Source organism: Triturus cristatus, chromosome 6, assembly GCF_964204655.1.
Source record: "Triturus cristatus chromosome 6, aTriCri1.1, whole genome shotgun sequence".
Taxonomy (NCBI): Eukaryota; Metazoa; Chordata; class Amphibia; order Caudata; family Salamandridae; genus Triturus; species Triturus cristatus.
In genome coordinates, this window is record NC_140589.1 from 105066942 (window position 1) to 105088953 (window position 22012).

Genomic DNA, 22012 nt, shown 5'->3' on the forward strand with positions numbered 1-22012 from the left:
AGATAATATAGAGATGTTCCGCTACTGCTGTACTGTTCATGAGAATATAAGAACTCCTCTGATGAAGGCAGAGGAGGGGGCCTTGGTGATTAAAAGCAAATCTTTAACTTTGAGGGTGGAATTGCAGTGTGATTTTACTCCAAGGGCACATGGTTTTATTTTTTTATACTGCTAACTAGATCTCCCCTGTAGCATCAGCTAAGTCCCCACTAAATGGGTCCTCTGCCTCTTCTCAGGTATAACACATGTGGATACTGTAAGTATGTCATGTACAAGGGAATGTGGTATGGTGGTGTAATTTGAGAAGCTGTGTATCTTCTGTACATGATTGTAAGTCTTCCTGCAGATTTGTCTTTATCTTCCTGTAGACGTGACAAATGGCATGCTCCTTCCCTAAAATTGTGGTACCCATTGCCTTAATAATGTTTAACATAGGTTTCCCTTGCTTTGGTGATAACCACTCTTTCCCCTCTATCTGTGTAGCTGGTTGTCGCCTAGCAGCTGCGACTTAGTGTTGGGTACATCCACACATGGCAGAAAGGGAAGATGCTTTTCCCCACAATTGATGAAAAAAGTAGCACCTTAAGAGGCTCATGTGTCAGTGCCTTTGCCACTATACACAAATGCTTGACATCGTAGTCGACTAAGCTGTTTGAACTTCCAAAGTACCAGGGCAGAGCACATGCTGCCAGAAGCTAAACCTCTGCTGACTTTTAGCTCTCTTATACATGTTGGATACAGGCCTGGACTCTTCAGAAGAAGCTTTGCAGATGTCACCTGCTGAGAAGAGAAGCTGGCATGCCCTGAGGGAACAGATGTTCCCTCAATGAAGAATCTGTCTTGATCCCAGGAAGATCTGTTGAGGGCCTAGCTGATTAGATAATCTGTGTGGATGATGCTTTATTGGCCCAATATCACACAGGAGTCACAATATCCCAGGAGCCAGCCTGGCCAGGAAGCACAAGAAAAATTTAAGGCTACAGAAAATCATCACCTGGGATGTGGAAGTGCAGAATAACCATTCTTCGTGCTAGTGAACATGCATCCTTTTCCATGTATCTGTACAGTGCCAGAGTTAAGCGCGTGTCTGCCTTCTTAAACATTGTGCGGAGTCCAGTTCATTTAGCAGTGGGGTGGCTTTGGAGGGAGTCATCTTGATTGCAGGCTGTTTGAACAATCTAGCCAGCCCTTGCGGTTCTGATTATATATACATTTATAGTTGTAGGTAATCTAGTTGGAAATGTTGAAGCATTGGTACCCAGACTAGTGGGTGCCCTTCCTACTACCACAGTGGCAGGTGGGTTCTGAGACACAGGCCTAGAATGATAGACACCCCAGGGAATCTCATAGTGGTTGCTGATTCACCACTGCATCTGTCCCTTAAAGAAAGAGTGAAAACTAGCTGGGCTTTAGCTAGATTATGAAACATTTAACTACATCCTGCCTGGACAATCAGTACGCAGACCACCAGTCACCACTAACTTGCATATTGAGACTCTAAAGGAACCATTAAGTGCATCATTAACTTCACTTGGGGGGAGGGGGCTTGGGTTCTGGGTCTGGCCATTTCCTCCTATTTTTGATGGTGGAAACTGAGGTTTCATTCCACTGAGTTGTCCAGCCTTTCACCCAGAGCCATATGCAGGGCTGTATGTATCATAGCAAGATGGGTATACAGTACACTTTTTGTTTAGCAATTCAATCCCATTCAATCTGGCATCAAAGAACATTGTGCAAATATTATAATAAATAGCTGATGAGTTCAAAAGTTTTCCAAGTTGCCCTAAGTGCAGCCACAGAGGATGACATTGGTCACACAGCCGATGGAATATAAAATCTTGCACTTAATGCTTATGCACTATAATAGTGTGCCAACAAATTACGATTTCCTGTGTGCATCAAATTTAACTGATCTTTGTATATATCTCTAAATGATAGTCCTATTTTTCTCTGAAGTTAGGAGGCTCTAGCTATATAACCCTAGCTTATCTAGAAGTAAGATATTTTATACCAGGATACTAACGGGCAAATGGAGTTCAAAGTAATAGGGAAGTCATTATTGTTTCACAAAGAAATGACTGTTTTTGGTTATATATCTCAATGCCACGTTATACTATGCTTAAAACTTTGATGCATTAGACTAAAAATGAACGCAACAAAAGAATACAAGAACTAGTCAGAATGGCTTAACCTACAGGTATTTAGGTCTGATCGAGAGGTGGACATGCCAGTGGGGAACTTAGGAGAATTCCCAAAAGTGTGTTCACATGAAACACTTGGGTCTGTCCATGAAGTAAATAATGCAAGAGGCAGGAAGATCATGGCAAAGTTATCTCTTTTTAAAAGGCATTATTGTTCACTCAAGATGTACAGTACAGAGTCGTGAGAAAACATCTTGAGGGGATCACAGGTAAGGAGAAACCCTTAAAAAGACCCAGGATAAAGAAAAACATCAGAAAAGCATGATATGCAAGGAAACTACAGTGAGACTTTGCAGAAACCAAAGATGCAGAGAACTCATGGGTAAGCTACGAAAAAGAAGCTAACTTTAGGAAATGACAGCTGCAACTCCAGGGAAACCACAGATTTGAAAATCGAGTAGTGTGCAGAACTTCAGAGAAGCCACATAAGAGTCCCCAAAGAGACCACAGAAGGAGGGAAACTCTGCAAATAAAACTGAACCCCGGCAAAATTAAGATGATAGAGAACCCTAGAGAATTCATGGGCGAAGAGAAAACATATTTGTTACAGGTAAATAAAATACTAGGGAAACCCTGGAAATGAGGAGGCCACAGATTCGTAGAATCCGCAAAGAAACTGCAGCGTGAGATAATCCAAAGTAAAGATACAAATGGGGAGTTAGCATGCAGAAGCTACAGGTGATGAGGCACTCTGGGAATCAACACAGGGAAACAACCAGCCGATACCATTGGTGGGAAGAAACATTGTAGAATCTATTGGCATAGAGACCCCCGGGAAACTAAACATGGAAGAAATCCAGTGCAACCTACAAGGTGGGAGAGAACCTAGTGGGTTCACTTCCAGGGAGCCCACATGAACTAATGTGCTTGAAAACCAGATTTAGCTTCCAATTGCTGTAACCCACTCAATGACACACATTTGTATGTGGTAGGTTGTAATTCTAGAATTGTAAAACCAGCATCCCTGACCTTTTTGAATGGCCACATACCAGCCTGTGCATGCATCTCAGCTGTAACATTTTCCCTTCTGCATAATACTGGATGCTTCTTCAAACTGTTTTTGAATTGTTTCTAAATCTCTTCAGGGCAAACAAACCTGTCTTTAACTCCAAACAGTTTATGTGATGTTGTCTCCATGGGCCATTGGCCACTTGTATCTAGATTCCTAAAACTGGCACCCCATTCCAGGAAATTGAACTGCTGTCTAACTTTACACTTCTGAATGCGATTCACCCATACTAAGGGCCCAGTTATGACCGCCGACCCATGGTGACAGTCCCTGCACCACCAGACTGCCGGTCCACCCGCCGTATTACAACTACGGCAGTGGGATGGCCACAGGACCACCGCAACCACCAGGGATCCCTGTTTCAGCAGCGGTGGCGCAGCAGTGTGAGGCTGTAATATACTGGGGGTGCTGCTGCAGCACCACCAAGCATATTATGAGTTTTCTCACTGCGACCCTTTTAATGGCGGTGGGCCTGCAATGAAAAGGGTGGTGATGAGGAGACTATGGGGGCTCTACAGGGCCCTCTGTTGCTGCTGTGCATGGGGGTGCATGCAGGGGGTCGCATGGTGTGCTCCACCGTGCCCCCCTGTCTGTCTGCACACCCTGTTCCTGCACGAAACGAAATGCACAACATTGTGCATTTTGGTCCATGCAGGAACGGGCTGCGATGCTCCCACAGTGGTGCCTTTCTAAGGCTCCCCTATGAGCCACCGCTGCGGAGCCGACCGACCTGTATTCCAGTTGGAATATGGCGAGCAGACTGACTATGTGTTTGGCGGTTTTGCAGCGGGGTGCTGGCGCTGCAGCCCGCTAAACTCATAATCAGGCATTGAGTCATGACAATTAATTACCCCATCTTTACCCACTATCATTCGTTCATTAACCTAATGTACTTCCCATAAACTGTGAAATGAATACAACAACTTGACTTATTTTAATATATATTGTGTATAACTAAATAAAAATGAAATTCAACTTTTCTTGTATAGAGCAACTACAATAGAGTAGACAATTTCAGAAAGCTATCTTTTTTTTTTCTCAATGTCTTCTACCACACCAAAGTTGGGCCAAGATTTGCCATTTAAATCTCAGCTAACTATGGTGGCTAACTATGGTGGCCTATCTAGAATCCCAATTATTAAAGTTTATGGGGCTATCATGATTTGGCATTTACAGAGCACATCTATGGGGTAACTGATGTCCACCTCATCTTGGAAAGAATCGAAGGGTCAATCTGATTTCTCTGATTCAATCTACAGCTGTTGAATCAATTTGTCTGGAGCTTGCTGTCTGTTTACTAATTTCACCAAGTTGGTGACTTGGGGCCCGATTCACAGAACTAACTTAAGACAAAATCCTAAACTTACTACCATTTTCGTATTCACAGAAGGCACTTACTCATTTTGGTATTCACAGAAGACACTTACTCATTTCGGTATTCACAGAAGTTATGAGTCCTAACTTTAGGACTCCTAAATACCTTCTGTGAATACCGAAAGTCTTAAAATTAGGATTTTTCTCAGTTTAGGAGTCCTAAAGTTAGGACTCCTAACTTTACTACTACTAAACAGAGAAAAATCCTAATTTTAAGGCTTTCGGTATTCACAGAAGGCATTTAGGAGTCCCAAAGTTAGAAGTCCTAACTTTACTACTACTAAATTGAGAAAAATCCTAATTTTAGGACTTTCGGTATTCACAGAAGGCATTTAGGAGACCTAAAGTTTAGAGTCCTAACTATACTACTACTAAACTGAGAAAAATCTTAATTTTAAGGCTTTCGGTATTCACAGAAGGCATTTAGGAGTCCTAAAGTTAGGAGTCCTAACTTTACTACTACTAAATTGAAAAAAATCCTAATTTTAAGACTGTCGGTATTCACAGAAGGCATTTAGAGTCCTAAAGTTAGGACTCCTATCTTCTGTGAATGCCAAAATGAGTAAGTACCTTCTGTGAATACCAAAATGAGTAAGTGCCTTCTGTGAATACCAAAATGGTAGTAAGTTTAGGATTTTGTCTTAAGTTAGTTCTGTGAATCGGGCCCTACATTATTTTTGACATTTTCGTGCATCAAAGGACTCCCATTTGGGCTATCTGTGTGATTTAAGAAGATTATAATCAACCTTACTAGTATACAAACTACATTTAAAACTACTGCACACACTAAGATAGATAGATGGTTCAGAGGAAATTATCTTAAAATAATCAGGTATGTTAATTTGTTTGTTCTTATTATGGAACTGTAGGAAAGTACATGGTTACGCCCCACATTTTGCCTGATATCTGATGCACTGACTGAGTGTGCACTGGGTCCCTGCCAATCAGGTTCCTAGTGCCTGTGCTCGTTCCCAAAACGGTACCTTTGTTTCCACAATTGGCACACCTCTGGCTCACCCGTGAGTCCCTTGTAAAAGGTGACAGTGGTACCAAGGGCCTTGTGACCAGAGAGGGTCTCTAGGGGCAGCAGTATGTATTGTGCCACCCTCAGAGGCCCCTCACCAAACACGTACACACTGCAATTGTAGATTGCGTGTTTCAGTGCATACAAGACTTCAGAGTCGACATGGCAGTCAGTTTCAGTTCAGAAAGCTTTTATTTGGTTTGCATAACACAACCATATAAGCTAAACAATTATATCAACACATATAAAAAATTCAAAATTAAAAACAATACTCCTCTCCAAATATTATTATTAAGAACACAAATTTACCAATATTCCTCGACCTATGCAATAACTTCAAAGTGCAAAATGCAATAAAGTGTCAAATGCCAGGATCCAGATGTGCAAATATCCGTTTGACTAACTGTTGCAGTACATGAGAATGTGCTAAATCGCAATAAAGTGACAAATGCTTAAGTGCAAATTTACAATTTAAAGCAAAATTTCATAGTACTATCGACTTCCTGGCGTCTCTACATTTTTTTATAAAATTAGCTACATAAAAACAAATATCTGGGCTCTCAAATTTACAGAGTAATTTCATAGCATTTACAGTTAGTCGGGTATTATATTTAAATAAAATCGGTTTTAAGTAACATTTCCTAAATGACACATAAAATTTACAAAATAGTAAAAAATGTCAGCAACTCGGTTTAGAAATATAATCACATGGGCACTTCACTTTGGAGCTCTTACCCATAACCGGGAAGGCTACGAGATGGTGAGCAATTCCCAGCCTAAGGCGTGTTAATACAAATCTGTGCGAAGGTCTTGACAGATCTGTCAAATACGCCTGAAGCCCACATTTAAGTTCAAGTTGTCTATAAAACACAAATGTACTTTGGGTCCCAATTAATTTTTTAACTCGTTCCCCCCTCATATAGGACAAAAAGGAGTCTTTTATCTCTTTTTTAGATAATGTTATTGGGTATTCGGACTCATCAAGGATATTAAAATCAAACAAAAGGTTATACCAGTGGTTGATATAACTTATCCACGGTATACGGGTACAAAGGTCCAACTTTAGACAGTCCTTGATTATAAGCTGTGTGAACTCTGTTTCACTCTTAGACCAGATAGAACGCCATAAAAGTAAAGGGCGTAATGCAGCCAAGTCAGATATATAATTAAGACCAGTTTCCAGATGAATTAACTCAGTGGAAGCTGAGGCAGGTGCACTCAGCAACCGTTTAAGAAAACTGTTTTCGTCTGTTTGGAGTTGGTCAGCGGGACAGTGGCCCCATATTCCCGCCCCATACAAAGCTGAGGAAATGCATCTTGCGTTATAAAAATTCACTATGTCCTTTACCCTCCGATCCCCCAATTTGGCTGCAAACCTAAATATGCCATTCATATTCCTGGTCATTTTAAATCTGATGTTTTCATGTTCATTAGTCCATTTACCGTTTCCAGCAAAAGTAATACCTAGATAACAAAAGGATTTAACTGCATGAATTTTAAAACCATCTAGATAAAAAGACCTTGATGAGTTCGACTTCTTGCCACATGTCAATGTAAAGGTTTTGGATTTGTTAATTAGGAGTTTTCTGCCATTAATAAAATCTGTAAAATTATTGATGAGCCGTTGAAGGCCTATCGGGGTACGAGATATTAAAACGGCATCGTCGGCATATAATAATATTGGTACTGCCTTTTTATCTATCATAGGTGCGTCTACTGAAATCTGACTTAAGACCGTGGCTATTTGATTAATAAATTAAGAAAATAAAAGGGGGACCAATACACACCCCTGCCTGATACCTCTTCTTACTTCAAAAAAGGGGGTTCGTTCGCCAGTTGGCCCATCTCGTACGCTACAGGATAGTCTCTCATATACTCGTGCCAAAAAGAATACTATCTCTTTCGGGGCTCCGGATTCAAGCAGTACGGTCCACAAAAGGGAATGGTCCACTAAGTCAAAAGCGCTGCTTAAATCCGCAAAACATAAAAACAAATTACCCCCTTTCACTGATGTGTATTTATTAATTAGCAAATCAAGATTCACACATTGCTCTAAGGTACCTAGGCCTTTCCTAAATCCATATTGGACGGGGGATAAAATCTTATAGTCCAAGGCCCATGTTTCCAATCTTTTCAAAAGAACCCTGCTCATAACCTTTATTGAAGAATCCAATAAAGATATTGGACGGTAATTACAGGCTTCAGAGCAGGAACCCTTTTTATAAAGTGGGATAATCAATGATTGACCCCAAGATATTGGGAAATTCCCTAAAGCCGCAATATTAAAAATCCCTCGTAAGGATTGGGGTCCATAAATCCATTTCGTTCTTGTATAAATCATTCGGCACTCTGTCCGGACCTGGTGCTTTTCCCCCCTTACTATTAACTAGCCCTTCCTGTACTTCTTCCACCTCAATTAGCATGGGCAATGTAGGCCACGTAAAATCGTTATTTGAGAGTACAGTTGAAAACACCCTATCTGGGTTAAAAATATTAGTATAATGTTCGATCCATTCTGTGCAATTCACATAGGACATTAATTCTGGGGTACAATTATCTTTTAGAAAGGGACTATTTACAGTCTCCCAAAAAAGTTTACTGTTATTGGTATTGGCTGCCAAACTTAATTTTTCCCAAGCATCTGCTTGAAGCTCTTTTTTTTGAGCCGATATGGCTTGCTTATATTCAACTCTTAACTCTTGTATATGCAATTGATTTCGAGGTTTAGTCCCCAGCCCCATTTTCAATTTCTGTAATGCAAGAGTACATTTTGAATCGAACCACATCGAACCAGTTTTTTCCGAACTTTTAATACTTTTGGTTAGTAGACTCTTGATTGATCTATTTATATCAGAGAATGCATCTAGCAGAATATCGGGGAGGACCTCTTCACTGAGGCAATAATCAATTTCATTCCTACAGTTTGTAACCACTTCCTTTTGAACTTTGGGAGGATCAACACCAACCCACTTAATTCTCATGCCATTAGGCCTGACAGGGAGAATATCCGAGATACATTCCTCGGTTTTCGTAGGTTTATCACCCCAGTCTAAAAGTACTATAGATATACTATTGTGGTCACTCACCACCTGTTCAGATATCCATAGGTCAGTAAAGAAACTATTTTTAGAAATTAAAATATGATCTATGTTACTAAAAATATTCCGCCCAGTAAAAGTAGGGCATTTAATATGGCCCTTTCTCATTGAACAATCTAATAAGTCGAGGTCGAATTTTGCCATTAACGTGTTAAAAATTGTTCCATATCTACAATGAGGGAAGTGTAACAGATATTCATTATTCCCAATAATATTATTTGTGGCTTTCATAAACCCACATGAGTTAGTTTGTATTGAAAAGCATGCTCGTATGTTGAAATCGCCAGCCCATAAAATGATGGCAAGTTTACCAGAGAGTGCCAATACCCTATCTATCTCCTTTTCCAATGCTTCTAATAATTCACCCCTGTCGTTGGTAAAGATAGAATTATAATAATTAATTAAAACCAAGTCCTTGCCCTTTGGGAACTCGAGTCTCAATACTTGACTATGATTTTGAATGGATGAGTAGCTTATAGTTTTGCACCCAAGTAATTTAGTTGATATAAGCAGTAGCAGTCCTCCCTTGGCTCTTCCTGCTATGGAAGGTGTCGCACTCAAGCAGTACGAGGAATATCCTTCGACTACAACCGGGACTGTACTCCATGTTTCCTGTAGGCAGATAAAATCATTGCCACAGGAGATAAAGTCCTGCCAAAAAGGGGTATCTAATTTTTTACCAAGGCCTGCAATATTCCATGATATAAGAGTATAACCCCCTTGTATTACTATTGGCGTTCTTTGGCTAGTGGTAGAGTTTGCAGACACGACTACATTCACCGGGGTCACTACATCCTGTAACTCAGTTACTAACTCATTAACTTTATTTGTGACAACGTAGTCGTTACTCCCAACACTATCACAGCCTATGTCCGCCTGCTTGGGGTCTGTATATAAAAGTTGTTCTTTGCTAATTTCATTTCCGCTTACAATTGGTCTATAAACTACTCTCCTGTCTGTTTCATCATGTGAGAGTGCTTCCTCAGATCTCTCACGTCAATCATTATCCTCCATAGAGTTCAGAGGCTGGAATCTATTATACAGAGGGATAGAAAAACATGTGGGTCAGGGTACTGATGAGTTGATATTAAAATGATATGCCTTTCGATAGACAATATAATCACTTGTTGACAAGTGTTTGTAAAAATAACCCTATGGCAATAATGTTGTATTAAAATCCCAGCATGAAGGGGGAGGTGCGTTTAATAGGGATTCATGTGCCCGACCTTGTGACCTGTAGTTAATTATTATACAGTCTCCATCAAATTGTTTTGGTAACAGGCCTATCCATCCAACTCTTTGAGTAAGTATTATCTGGTCAGCCCCCATTATAGGAAAGCCACAGTTTTTTGATAACCAATGCAGTGTTTTATTTTTTAAAGTTTCATTGGTTTCTAATTGACCTTCCCGTAATTTAGGTACATTAGAAAGGATAGTGACATATGCCCCGCATTCTGGTGGTAAATTGATGACTGCTGGTATATCTGTAGTTTTGGAATTGTCTGTATTATGTGACCCTCTTGCCTGTTCCAGGTCATCTTTCCTATGATTTTCCTTTCCTATCGATGGCACAGCTCTTTTCTCATGTGATAAGTTATTTGGTACCTCTAAATTCTTGCCATTATCTAAATTTCTGGCTGCAATCGTACCTATACTAGGGCCAGCCAACACTAGTTTTTTGTGGGTTACTAGTTGCCAAGTTGGTAGGGACGTTGTTTATACTCGCGTTAGTCTGATCTCTTGACTTGACTATTTGGTCTTGTAATTTAAATGTATCCATATGTCCGTCAATTTTATGTACCTCTCTTGCCAAATTATCAATTTTTTCATGAAATCCCTCTGGTAACAATTTGCTGTTCTTTGGCTAACCTGCTTTTTCCCTGACCTATATTTCTCCTTTTAGGCCCTTTAGTTGAATTTATACGCATGGGCGAGGGGGGTGAATTAGATAAATTTGGTGTAATTGAAATCCGGGAGGCATGTGTGTTCTCCATGTCATCCATAGCTAGGTCACATGTCATATCCAATCCCATATCTGTAGTTTTCAAACCTTCCTCCCTGGATGTGTGCATCCCTGCTATCAAACAAGCTTCTTCCCCACCCCTTGTACCTGTTCCCATTGACAAACGTCTTTCTGTGTGATCTATTTCTTCCGCCAAAGCACTAACTGCTTTGGTCAGATACATATCTATAGGATTATGTGTATTATCTATTACAGGTTTTACTCGACGTCTGGTCATAATTCGATAATCTTACAATATATACTTGATAGCGATAGAAGCAACCAACAAGTATTATCTAGCATATATGAGCAAGGGACACAAATAGTAATCTCCTAACAGACTTTAAATCTGCGTTCTTACTCAATATAATGATGTCAATAGGGTGGCCCAGCCCGGCCTCTTATGGCCCCTGACGGCCTCAGACGGTCCCGCCCTTGTCCCGGGCTTCTCCCGGCGCGTCCCGCGGGACGAGGGACCAAGCAGACCTTTATGCGCCTCCAGGCGCTGGCAGATGACGCGCGCGGCAATTGGGGGTGATGGGATTTGTGGTCCCGGTATGGCGGAGCCAAGCCCGGCCAATAGCAGCGGCGGAGCAAAGCCCGGCCCGGAGTTCTATTGTAGGCTGAAAGTTCTGTTGTAGGCTGAAAGCAGGGAGGCTCAACGGAGAAGGTCCCGGCCAAGCAGAGTGGCGAAGCAAAGCCCGGCCAGCAATTCCGCCCCCCAGCAAGGTAGATGATTCACAGGGGACTCGGCCCCAAGCAGACCTTTATGCGCCTCCAGGGGCTGGCAGATGACGGGCGCGGCAATCGGGGGTGATGGGATTTGTGGTCCCGGTATGGCGGAGCCAAGCCCGGCCAATAGCAGCGGCGGAGCAAAGCTCGGCCCGGAGTTCTATTGTAGGCTGAAAGTTCTGTTGTAGGCTGAAAGCAGGGAGGCTCGGCGGAGAAGGTCCCGGCCAAGCAGAGTGGCGAAGCAAAGCCCGGCCAGCAATTCCGCCCCCCGGCAAGGTGGATGATTCACCAATAAGTGTTCATTCACAGTACACTACAAACTGAAATCAATCTGACATGTCCCTTCCAAATCTCCGCCTGGTCAGAACTAGAATCCTTGGTTCGATCCCTTATTTAATTAATCTGTAGGATTTCTCAGGTTACTGAAAAAGCCCGTTAGGTGCACAGTCGCTACATACGGGGATGCCGTGAAGCAATCAGGCGGCCCGGCGGTGCAAAATCGCTACTCGCAGGGATGGCTCCGTGATTATGGAGGGAACCGGAGAAATGCCGTCATTTCTGTGTGCCATACCCACCAACCATTGTCTGTGGCATAGATAAGTTACCCCTCTAACAGACCTCACAGCCCTCAAGGCTGGGTGCCCTATTCCACAGGTGAGGGCACAGCTACATGAGCAATATGCCCCTACAGTGTCTGTGCCATTCACAGACATTGTGAGTGCAGTGGAGCCATATCGAGTACATGGGCTGGGAATTTGTCTTTACCAACTCTATATCTCCATGATGGCTTTACTGGATGCTAAGGAGTCTGGTATCAAACTCTTCAGCACAATAAACCCACACTGATGCCAGTATTCGATTTATTCCAAAATGCACTCAGAGGGCATCTTAGATATGCCCCCTGAAAAACGACCAACTCCCTTGTGTCCAGCTCACTGGTCGGTAGCAGCCTACCACAAACAGACATGTTTCTGACCCCTGAGATGGGAGACTTTGTGCTCTTGCGGGTTTAGCACAAAGGCTGCTTGGGGTGGAGGTGCTTCACACCTACCCCCAAACAGGAACAGCATTCAGGACAGTGAGCCACAAAGGCTTCCTGCCATTTGATATGCTAGCCAGGGCCTCTCCAGATTGTGGAGATTCCCGCCCCCCTTGACCAAGCCCCACTTTTGGGGGCAAGGTCAGCTGGATAATTAGTAGTCTGTAGAGGTGTGTCCTCTCTCTGCCAGGACCAACCCTAAGGTGCCCTGGACCGACGTGACCCCCTCCTTAGAAAATCCTCCATCTTGAATGGAAGGATTCAACCAAATCAGATTAGGGGGATGCCCCATCCACAAAGGGAGGTGGGACAATCTAAGGGATTAGTCACCCTAAAGGCAAGTAGCCCATTGGCTGCCATCTGCCAGTCCCTGTAACATATCTAAATTCAGTTTTTAGGGACACCCCTGAACTTTGATCCTCATTTTTGACAGACCAAAGAAGACAAAAGAAGAGGGCCGCTGTCGGACCAGGAACTGAACCGCTGCAGACATAACCCGGCAAGAGCCCTGCCACCTATAACCGGTTCGACATCTGGACCTGCTGTCCTTCCAGAAATCCTGCAAGGCCTCCCAGGACGCCCAGAGACCTTTCAGCCTTCACCAAATTGCTAATAACGTCCCTTTGGGCTAGAGGCTCCAGTGGCCAGCATCTGCCGGTACAAGAAGACCAGCAGTTGAGGACCGACACTTGTGTTGACGCAACTCACTACGGCACAATAAACCCAAGACCGCTGTGGTAGAGGACTGGCACTTGTGTCGATGCAACTCAGCCCTGCAAGAAGAAAGCACCGCAGCTAGATGGCCTCCATGACCTAGAGGGATCCTCTCGGTCCAATGACCCAAGCAGTTCTCAGCTCTGTTCCCGAGAGCCTGTAACAGTCCGATGACAGCAGAACTCCTTTATCCCCTGCGTATCTGCATCTCCATGACTGCGACTGCTGGGTTGGCAGTGCCTCCCTTTGATCTACAGTGACTTCGTGACAAAGACTGTGATGGTAACGATGCTGGCAGTCGACTGAATCCCATTCATCTCCATTGCTCTCTGCAAGGGTAAATATAGTTGCCGGTATCGACTACTGTGGTATAGATACTGAATCCCACACCCTTCGGGTGCCCCCAGTCTCCAATGACTAACATTGAGTTTCTGATTGACAATACCAAAGTATTCCCAAGACTGTAAGCATTTCTACTGCCTTTGAAAACTGTTATTTACCTGCTACTGATTATTTCTTGGTTCTAGAAATTAAATAATAACTTTTTATACAAAACAATTGGCCTGGATTCAGTCTTCGAGTGTGGGCTATCATTTCTTGCCTGAGTGTTTACAATAAATGCTTAACATAGCACTCTGATAAGCCTAACTGATCGACCACACAACTAAAATTAGAGCTTTTAGTATTATCTACTCGAGCCTCTGCAAGCCTCTGGGGATCCACTGGACTCTGTGCACATCATACCTTACTTAGGTATAATATATACAGAGCCAGCTTCCTACATGAAGTCAGTGGCTAGCCAACTCTGATTTACTTTGAGGGATTCTGTGGATCACTGGCAGGATATGCATCTTCATTATGTCCGTCCTCCAGCTTTTATTTGGGGGGTTGGGATAGAAGGTTCTGCATTTCATACTCTACTACAGTGCCCAGTTATGATATGTAGTTTTAGGTTACCTTCTACTTAAAAAATGTAAATGTGAGGCGGACAAATGTCCTATGAAAATCTTCATGAATTTGCCTACTTATGACTCTAAAATGTTATTTTTTATTCTGGAAGAGATAGAGGGTCACATGTATCAGAAACGCATTTTGGGGCTACCAATTAGCGATTTTTAGTGAATCGCTATTTGATAATCGCAAAATGCTATGTATGTAAGGAATCCCCAAGAATTTAGCAATTCCTTAATATTAGCAAGTAGTGATTCGGTAAATAGGTCATCACTATTTGGTAATACTACTCCATTCGTGAATAGGTGAAAGGTGTTTTGCATTAGCTAATTTGCGATTACCGATTTGGTAATCTCAAATTAGGTAATGTAAAGCAATGGGTAGCCATAATAAGGCCCCCTGAAGCACCCCAAAAATTAAAAATGTGCACATGTAAAGCTCACACATGCCCTAGGGGCACATGGTTATCATTGACTTGGAGTCGATGGTAATAGCATTTTCCTAAATGCACAGTTGGGATTTAGAAAATGCTTCGTACATGTGCTAAGGGAATTGGAAATTGCAATTCCCCAATTTTAGGTAATCACTAATTTTGTGATTACCCCAAATTCCGACTACAAAACCTTTCATACATCTTGAAAGGCTATTTTGCATTTGCAAACAGCTGAAATTACCGATTTGCACAGTGTGTGAATGCAAAACTGTTTGATAGATGTGACCCTTAATATTTTAATGTGAGTATGTTAATAGCTAGCTTGATTTAGTAACATATGGTGATATAATGATTTATTGCAATCCAAAATAAACATTTCAAATTGTGGAAAAAAACTTTTAGGGAAAAAAACAGGGAGGAGCCTTGAGTAAGCGACAGATAGAAGTTCTGGTGAGAGCACACAAGGGAACACTTCTTGCGAACTGTTGAATGACTGAATAAAAACGTTGGACACATAAAAACAAACATCCATGTGTGCAGTTCTGTACTACTGCATAAGTAACAGGCCAAGATAGAGATATTGAATGATGTCAAGATCATAAGCAGGTCCGACAACCCACAAGGCAGATGAAAAGCCTTAAATCTAGCTTCTCTGGTAACAATAAGTGCCCTTGCGCGCACAATGCCTATTCTCCTGGAGGAGGAGAGGGGGTGTGAGTGAAGAGAAAATACCTGGACTGCCGGATTCCATCTGGTGCTGAATGATGGCGATTACCGCGATAGCTGTGATGACCACGACGCCCATCATCTGCAGACGGATATCCAGCCACTGCATCGCTGTGTTACTGACAAACTTACAACGCTGGTTTCTCTCCAAGCGCTCCTCGTTCTCCCGCTCAAACCTGCCGGAGAGCAGGGCAAGGATCAGACATTCACAGCCAGAATAATGCAGAGGAACTGAGTAGAGCCACAGGTAATTATAAGAGCATCCCCACACATTCCCTTGAGTGTGTATCAGAGCAGAATACAATGTTCCTATTAACAATAAACACATTCACAACTGATGATAGTGATAAGAACAATTACCCTTCTTTCTCTTCTTCAGACTAGCAAGTACCTGCAGCCACTGATAGGAACAAAATGATTATCCAAAAGAAATCAATCGTTTTAGTGGTACCCCACAGCAAGGGAACCCCTCTACTTGTGCAGTCTCTAAATCACCACTGCACACCCACCTGTTCCCATCCAACGCCAACATAGTATTTTCTTATGTGTACAGGCTTAGCATTTATTCTGAAAGGATAGTTGGGTGGGCGTTGTGAAGGAACAGAAGCAGGGGTCACCATAACCAGAATCACCCAGTTTCATCTTCCTTAATCTTTCATTCTGTCCTGCGTCACTCACCTGGCTCCAAATACTTCTTCTAAACTTGTTGGGACACTGATTGCAAACCACATTAAGAGGTGAAGACATCATATGCTGAAAAGCGATCCCGTAACTAGACTGCTTAGAACCTCATGACAGAAGACAACGTTTTCTTTTCTGCAAGGTTGTATCTGTGGAGCAATGTTTATAAAATAACATGCCTGGCTAAGCCCACTTCACTGCTCTACACATGTTTCTGCAGTGGATATGAGTCTTTGAGAGGAAACAGTACTGCTTTTGCTCTCGTTGCATAAGCATCAATGATCCAAAATTCCATGAACTTCAGAACATTTGGACATAGAAGAATTAATGGTAAGGAAGGAGTATGCTGCTTTATTACAAGAAGTAAATGCACAATAGCCTTGAAAAAAGATCTGACGTTTTAAGAGGATTGTGCTGGAAAAATCAGGTTGTGCAAACCGTATTCATCAAAAAGTAATATGGGAAAGGGATGAATACAGGGAGAATTGCTGCTTGGTTCAGATGAAACTCAGTCAGAATTTTAGCAATAATAGAAGGCTCTATGCAAAGGACCGCCTTGTCTTTGTGAGAGATGATACATGCTTCTTTGGATGACACAACCTTCAATCTGACAATCCTTCTGTTGGATGCAATTGAGACTTAAAGATCTTCCAGGTAAGGTCGTTCACAAAAAATATTTAGCGCATAAAGATTAATCTGGAGTAGAACAAACCCCTATTGAGGAGCCTGTAGCAGAACACTGATTCAGCTTTGCGCCTTGTTAAAAAAATATAATTGGTGTCCAGAGCACAAAAGGAGAGCACAGCAGTGTCAGGGCATGCCAAGATGTCTGAAGGGGTGAGTACGAGAACTGCAACTTAAAGAAGGTTCTTGTCTGATGAGAGTAGGAGGACCAAGAACCCAAGCTTGTGAGGCCAAAATGGGGCAATACATTTAATCTCTGAGCTATTGGAGCTTACTCTTGGCACATCCCATTAACTGGGGCAATGTGAGGGAGGCATACAGGAACAGCTCTGGCCAGTGTAACGAGAAAGCATCCTCTAGAGACTCTATCCCTAATTCCAAATGGAAAGGAACCCTGCCACATGCTCTCTGTGCTGGAAATAGTTATCCTAGGAAAACACACAGGTCTGACTTGGCAGTTATATATTTTGTGGTATATCCACTGTTCTTTAAACGCTGAAAAGTTATTCTTAAAATATGTTCTTTCATCCTCTTCTCCGCGTCCAGATGGGATACAACAGGAGATATGTTATGAACCTAGCCCCAAAGCTGAACAGCAAAATTACAAATGAAATGGGACTGCACACCTCCTTGTTCGTTTCAAGAAAAAAGAGCACTGCTGGTGTATTTATTGGATTGTCCATGCGGACCTGAGCAAACTTCCCTTATAGAAGAGGAATGGCAAAATTGAGCCTCAAAAAAGTGGGCTGAGGCTCCAGTGCATTGATGTGGCATGTCTTGTTTCAGGAGGTCCAGAGCCTGTGTATCTGGTGCTGTAGCCAGCTGGAAGTTACAATTACTCTGTCATGATTAATATTTGCAACACAAACCTATAAAGAACATCCATTTCAAACAATAGGTCAATCATTCTTTTAGGCCATGCTGCTAATCACCTTGTTTAGAAATAAGGCTAGCATGCCACAAGAGTGAGTATAGCAGACTATCGCTACCATTATATCGTCCGGATAAGTATATATAGGTAAGTACAGATTTACTAATCTTAACTCCCCACCTTTGTAGCTTGGAACCAATAAACTTTTTGAAAATAAAGACATCTTTCAATGAATATATCCAGTCTTACAACTGCAAAGCTTCCAAAATATTTCCGATTTACCTTGTTTAAGGATTGCACCCAGAGCAAATATTTTAAGCTGCAGTGGATCATGACTAGCCTGATGCCACCAGGAGTCTAGGAAACTCAGAGTGGTCAAAAATCAAAAGAACCCTTTGGCTGCTGAAGAAAAAGCTTATAGCAGTAGCTTTATTAGTGGCGAACCAGTCCAGGAGACCTGTTTGAGCGAACAGTCCCTGTACCTCCAAAGAGGAATGGGTTAGGACAAAAACCCTGGGCTGGATGAGGCAAGATGGCGGCTGCGTGACCGCTGTGAGAGCCGCTCCCTTGCCATTAACCAAACTAACTGCAGAAGAACTCCATTTTAAGATATAAAGTGGTCTTAAAAGCGGAATCCAAAGTCGATGTACTGCTCGGGTACATTATAAAGGTACTCTGGAAAGCTACTTGAGACCCCAGATGAGCACACTGCGGAGCATTGAAGCTCTGCTCACACGGACAGTGAAAGTGCTTTGCATCGGCGTGCCGACACTGAAACACAGAACGTACCTCTGGCCCAAAAGGGTTCTTCGGATTCTCTCCAGTGCACGGAGGAGCTCGAGAGGACCGGGCGGGCGGGCGTGGGATGCCCCCCCCCCAAAGTAACACCGCCAGTGAAGGACGGCACCGCGATCGGAATGAAGGCGATCCCTGCAGCTCGGAAGATGGCGGCTCTGAGAGGCGGAGACGTTGCTCTCACGCTCAGCCAGGAGGGGGTGGAGATCGACAGCAGGACACCCAGCGGTGAGCAGCGTCCTGTCGACCCAGCAACCAGGCCCAAACAACAGACGGTGCCTGGGATGTTCTCCTGATGGGGAACAAGCGGAATACAGGTAAAACTCCCACCTAGGGGTAAGACTGCCAGCAAGATAGCGGATAGCGGCACAGGCTTAGAGACATCATTAAATATGACATCTAAATTACCTCATGAGACAGTTGTATCAGAAGTTCCCGCCACAGATTTGACTTACACAAACATTTCTAACATAGAGCTTAAGGAAGAGATGAGAAAGGAGGAAATGGAATATATAGATAGCACGCAAGTTAATAACTTAGAAGTACAAGGAGGGCTTGACTTCAATGATTATAGCACTGTTTCCGCAAAGCTTGTCAGCAAAAATATAGGAACTCCAGATGGAGATAAAATGTTTTCCTTGATGGATGAGATGGAGCACACTAATGCCAGTGATCTCGAGGACATGGAGCCCAAAGCTACAGGGGAGGACAGTGGCAGTCCCCCTACAAGGCTGGATACTCAGAGGAGGGAACCAAATCGAACTAAGAGAAGGAGCATTAAGGGATTTGGGAAAAACAGAGGCTCAAATTCTGATAACAGTCAAGCTGGCCAACTACAATGGGACTATTCTGCTATCTAGTTCGGGATTGAAACCGATGAAGAAAATACAAATGAATCCCCGCTCAAGGACTCCAAAGCTACTGCGAGCAAGACAGATACTCCCCCCCTCTATGGGATTAATATACTCTACGTTCAAACAGATGCAGGCAGAAGCCCGTCAAGAGCACAAAAGGGCACAGCTAGCAAATAAAAAACTTCAGGGGGCGATCCGTAAAATTACAAAAGTTTGCTCAGAAATTGCGGAGCGTACTACTGCCTTAGAGGAGCGTGTGGTGGGGCTGGAAGCTGGGGTGGAGACCACCGATCAAAAAATCATAGCAAATGAAGCCAGAATGAGCGATGTACTCTGGAAACTGGAGGATTTTGAAAATAGGCAGCGCAGAAATAACTTACGACTTCTAGGCACAGAGGAAAATGCCGAAGGCAATGACATATGTGGGTTTGTGCTAAAACTTTTCAAAGGTGCCTTCCCAGGGTTGGCGCATTGGAACTGGGAAGCCGAGGTGCAGCGAGTGCACAGCTTCCCACTGATGATGGAAAGGAACAGAACAGGCCAAAATGAGAAACCTAGAGCTATTCTCATTTTCTTTGGGAATTTCCTTCTACAGCAGGCAATATTTGAGGAAGCGAGACCAGATGCAAAGCGAGTAGTTGAGGGGTTCTCTTTCTTTGTACGTCCGGACTTTTGTCATTCAACGGTTGAAAGAAGATGGAGGCTTTGGCAGCTGATCACTCCGTTCCAAAAAAAAGGCTGTGAGGTGTTCTTAATTAACCAGGCACGAATTAAGGTTACTTTCAAAGGAAATACCAGAGTATTCACCTCAGAGATTCAGGCCCAGGAATACTTGCAGGAACTAACAAGCGGATAAGAGAACAATATATGGGCTAATAATGCTTACCTTATTCTGTCTTTTGTATATAGTATGACGGGTTAAATTCTGCTAGAACAATATTGGTCTTTTCTGCTTCATTGTTTGGGGTTCTTTCACATTTTTCTTTTCTCTTTTATTATTTGTTTTCAGGCAGGGGAGCGATTAGGGAGCACAGTGGAATGCAGGAGGCATCGCAAGGGTCCCTGGACCTTTTTTGCCTAATTGAGTGGGTGGGGGAGAGGGAGGGGAACGGGGAGTGGGGATGCAAAAGAAATCAAGGGGAAGGTTGCATGTATTTTTGTGGTTGTCTTCAAGACCTGATCTGGTTATGCCACGGGGTACCCGAACTTTATTTAATTATTAATGGGGAAGCTTAGAATTGCCTCAATTAATATCTGTGGTCTAAACAATCCCACATAGAGACGAAGCGTCAGCCTGGAAATCCAATTCCTGAAGGCTGCCTTCAGGAAACACATATTGAAGCTTGTAGACGGAAGGTAGTGGAACTAGATGGATATCAACTGATCTTTATCACTACGCAGGATGTAAAGACAAGAGGGGTGGCAATATTAGCTTGGAGGGGCTTAGCTACCTTTCCACGATGCATTGCTGATAAAATGGGAAGATGGGTAATTACGCAGTGCTGTGTAGGCAATAGTGTGTTTACACTGTGCTCCGCCTATGTTTCAGTGCTCGACGATCCAGCACTGTTCGATTGGCTGAACGTAGAGTTAGTCGGGTGGCCCCTCCCGCTTATTGTCTGTGGGGATTTTTACATAAATACGAGTTGTTCAGCCTCTAACCATCTGTGGACAACGTATCAAGGGCGTAAACCTAAAGTGTATAAATCCCTACTACAAATGAGATTACTGCATGGGCTGTCGGACGTTTGAGTTAAACAAGTAATGAATGATCCTGGTTTTACGTATTTTTCTGCCCCTCACCAAACACATGTCAGATTGGATAATTTTTTTGTGTCACAGAAGCTGGTTCATGGTAGTACAATAACGAAATATTCCAGAGTTATGGCAGATCATAACCCTCTGGTCCTCGAAACTAATATCCAGAAGAAATCACAATTAGCTCGTTGGACATTTATTAGGGCTCTGCTCAGTGAAGAAGGTTATGTTCAGCATATGGAGGGTTGGATCCCCAGATTCATCGAAGGGAATCTTGGCAGCACTAGTATACAGGTAGTCTGGGATATGCTAAAGGCTGGCATCAGGAGGGAAACATCTAAGTATGGTTGGTAGACACAAAAGAAAGAAAGGAACCTGTTACATACACTGTATGAGGAACTGGGCAAGGCAGAAGCCCACCTGATAGAGGTTCTCTCTGAGGGAGGTGATTCAGAGATAGCTCCATCAAGGATTATAATTGCCAGGACAGCGATTACAGAAATTTCTATTAAAAAAATCGGCAGGCAGATATTTGGCTTGGCGGAGCAGGGTTTACAAGAGCTTTAAAGTATATGACTCTACCCAGAGATCGCGGGGGCTGGTCAGTCCGAAATCTTCAAGTATACTATTGGGCAGCAGCTATGAAACAGATGGCCGATTTGTTGAAAAGTGACTGGGGTGATATAAGGGAAGCATCTAATGTCTCCATTTATGAGCTAATTTATGGGGTGGAGGCTAAAGGATGTCTCATGCGACATATTAATTTTGCTTATTTTAAAAGGGTTAGATTTAAGGTATTACTGGACGCATTCAAAGTCTGGACAGCAGTTCGGAAAAAGTTGAATATTGGTAGAATCCACAGATATTCTCCCCTAGCTAATAATGATTTACTCCCAGCCATATTTCATGATGGATATATGAAAACTTGGGCCGAAAAAGGTGTACGGCATTTGGGTGATTTAATGGAAGATAAGATAATGTTTTTGTTTGATACAATTAAGGAGAAATTCGGGATAGAGAATAATCACTTTTTCAAATATTTACAGTTAAGGGATTACTTGACTAA

The 22012-nt window shown here is 42.8% G+C and overlaps 1 protein-coding gene across 2 annotated transcripts in view; it reads right to left on the bottom strand.

Moving 5' to 3' along the window:
• Window positions 1-22012, bottom strand: part of LOC146816450 (ATP-binding cassette sub-family C member 10-like) — a 351699-nt gene that overhangs the window by 72995 nt on the left and 256692 nt on the right. For both annotated transcript variants that reach the window (XM_085610292.1, XM_085610293.1), the window contains exon 16: window positions 15310-15479. In XM_085610292.1, the coding sequence (XP_085466418.1) occupies window positions 15310-15479 (170 nt within the window). The remainder of the gene's footprint in view (window positions 1-15309; window positions 15480-22012) is intronic.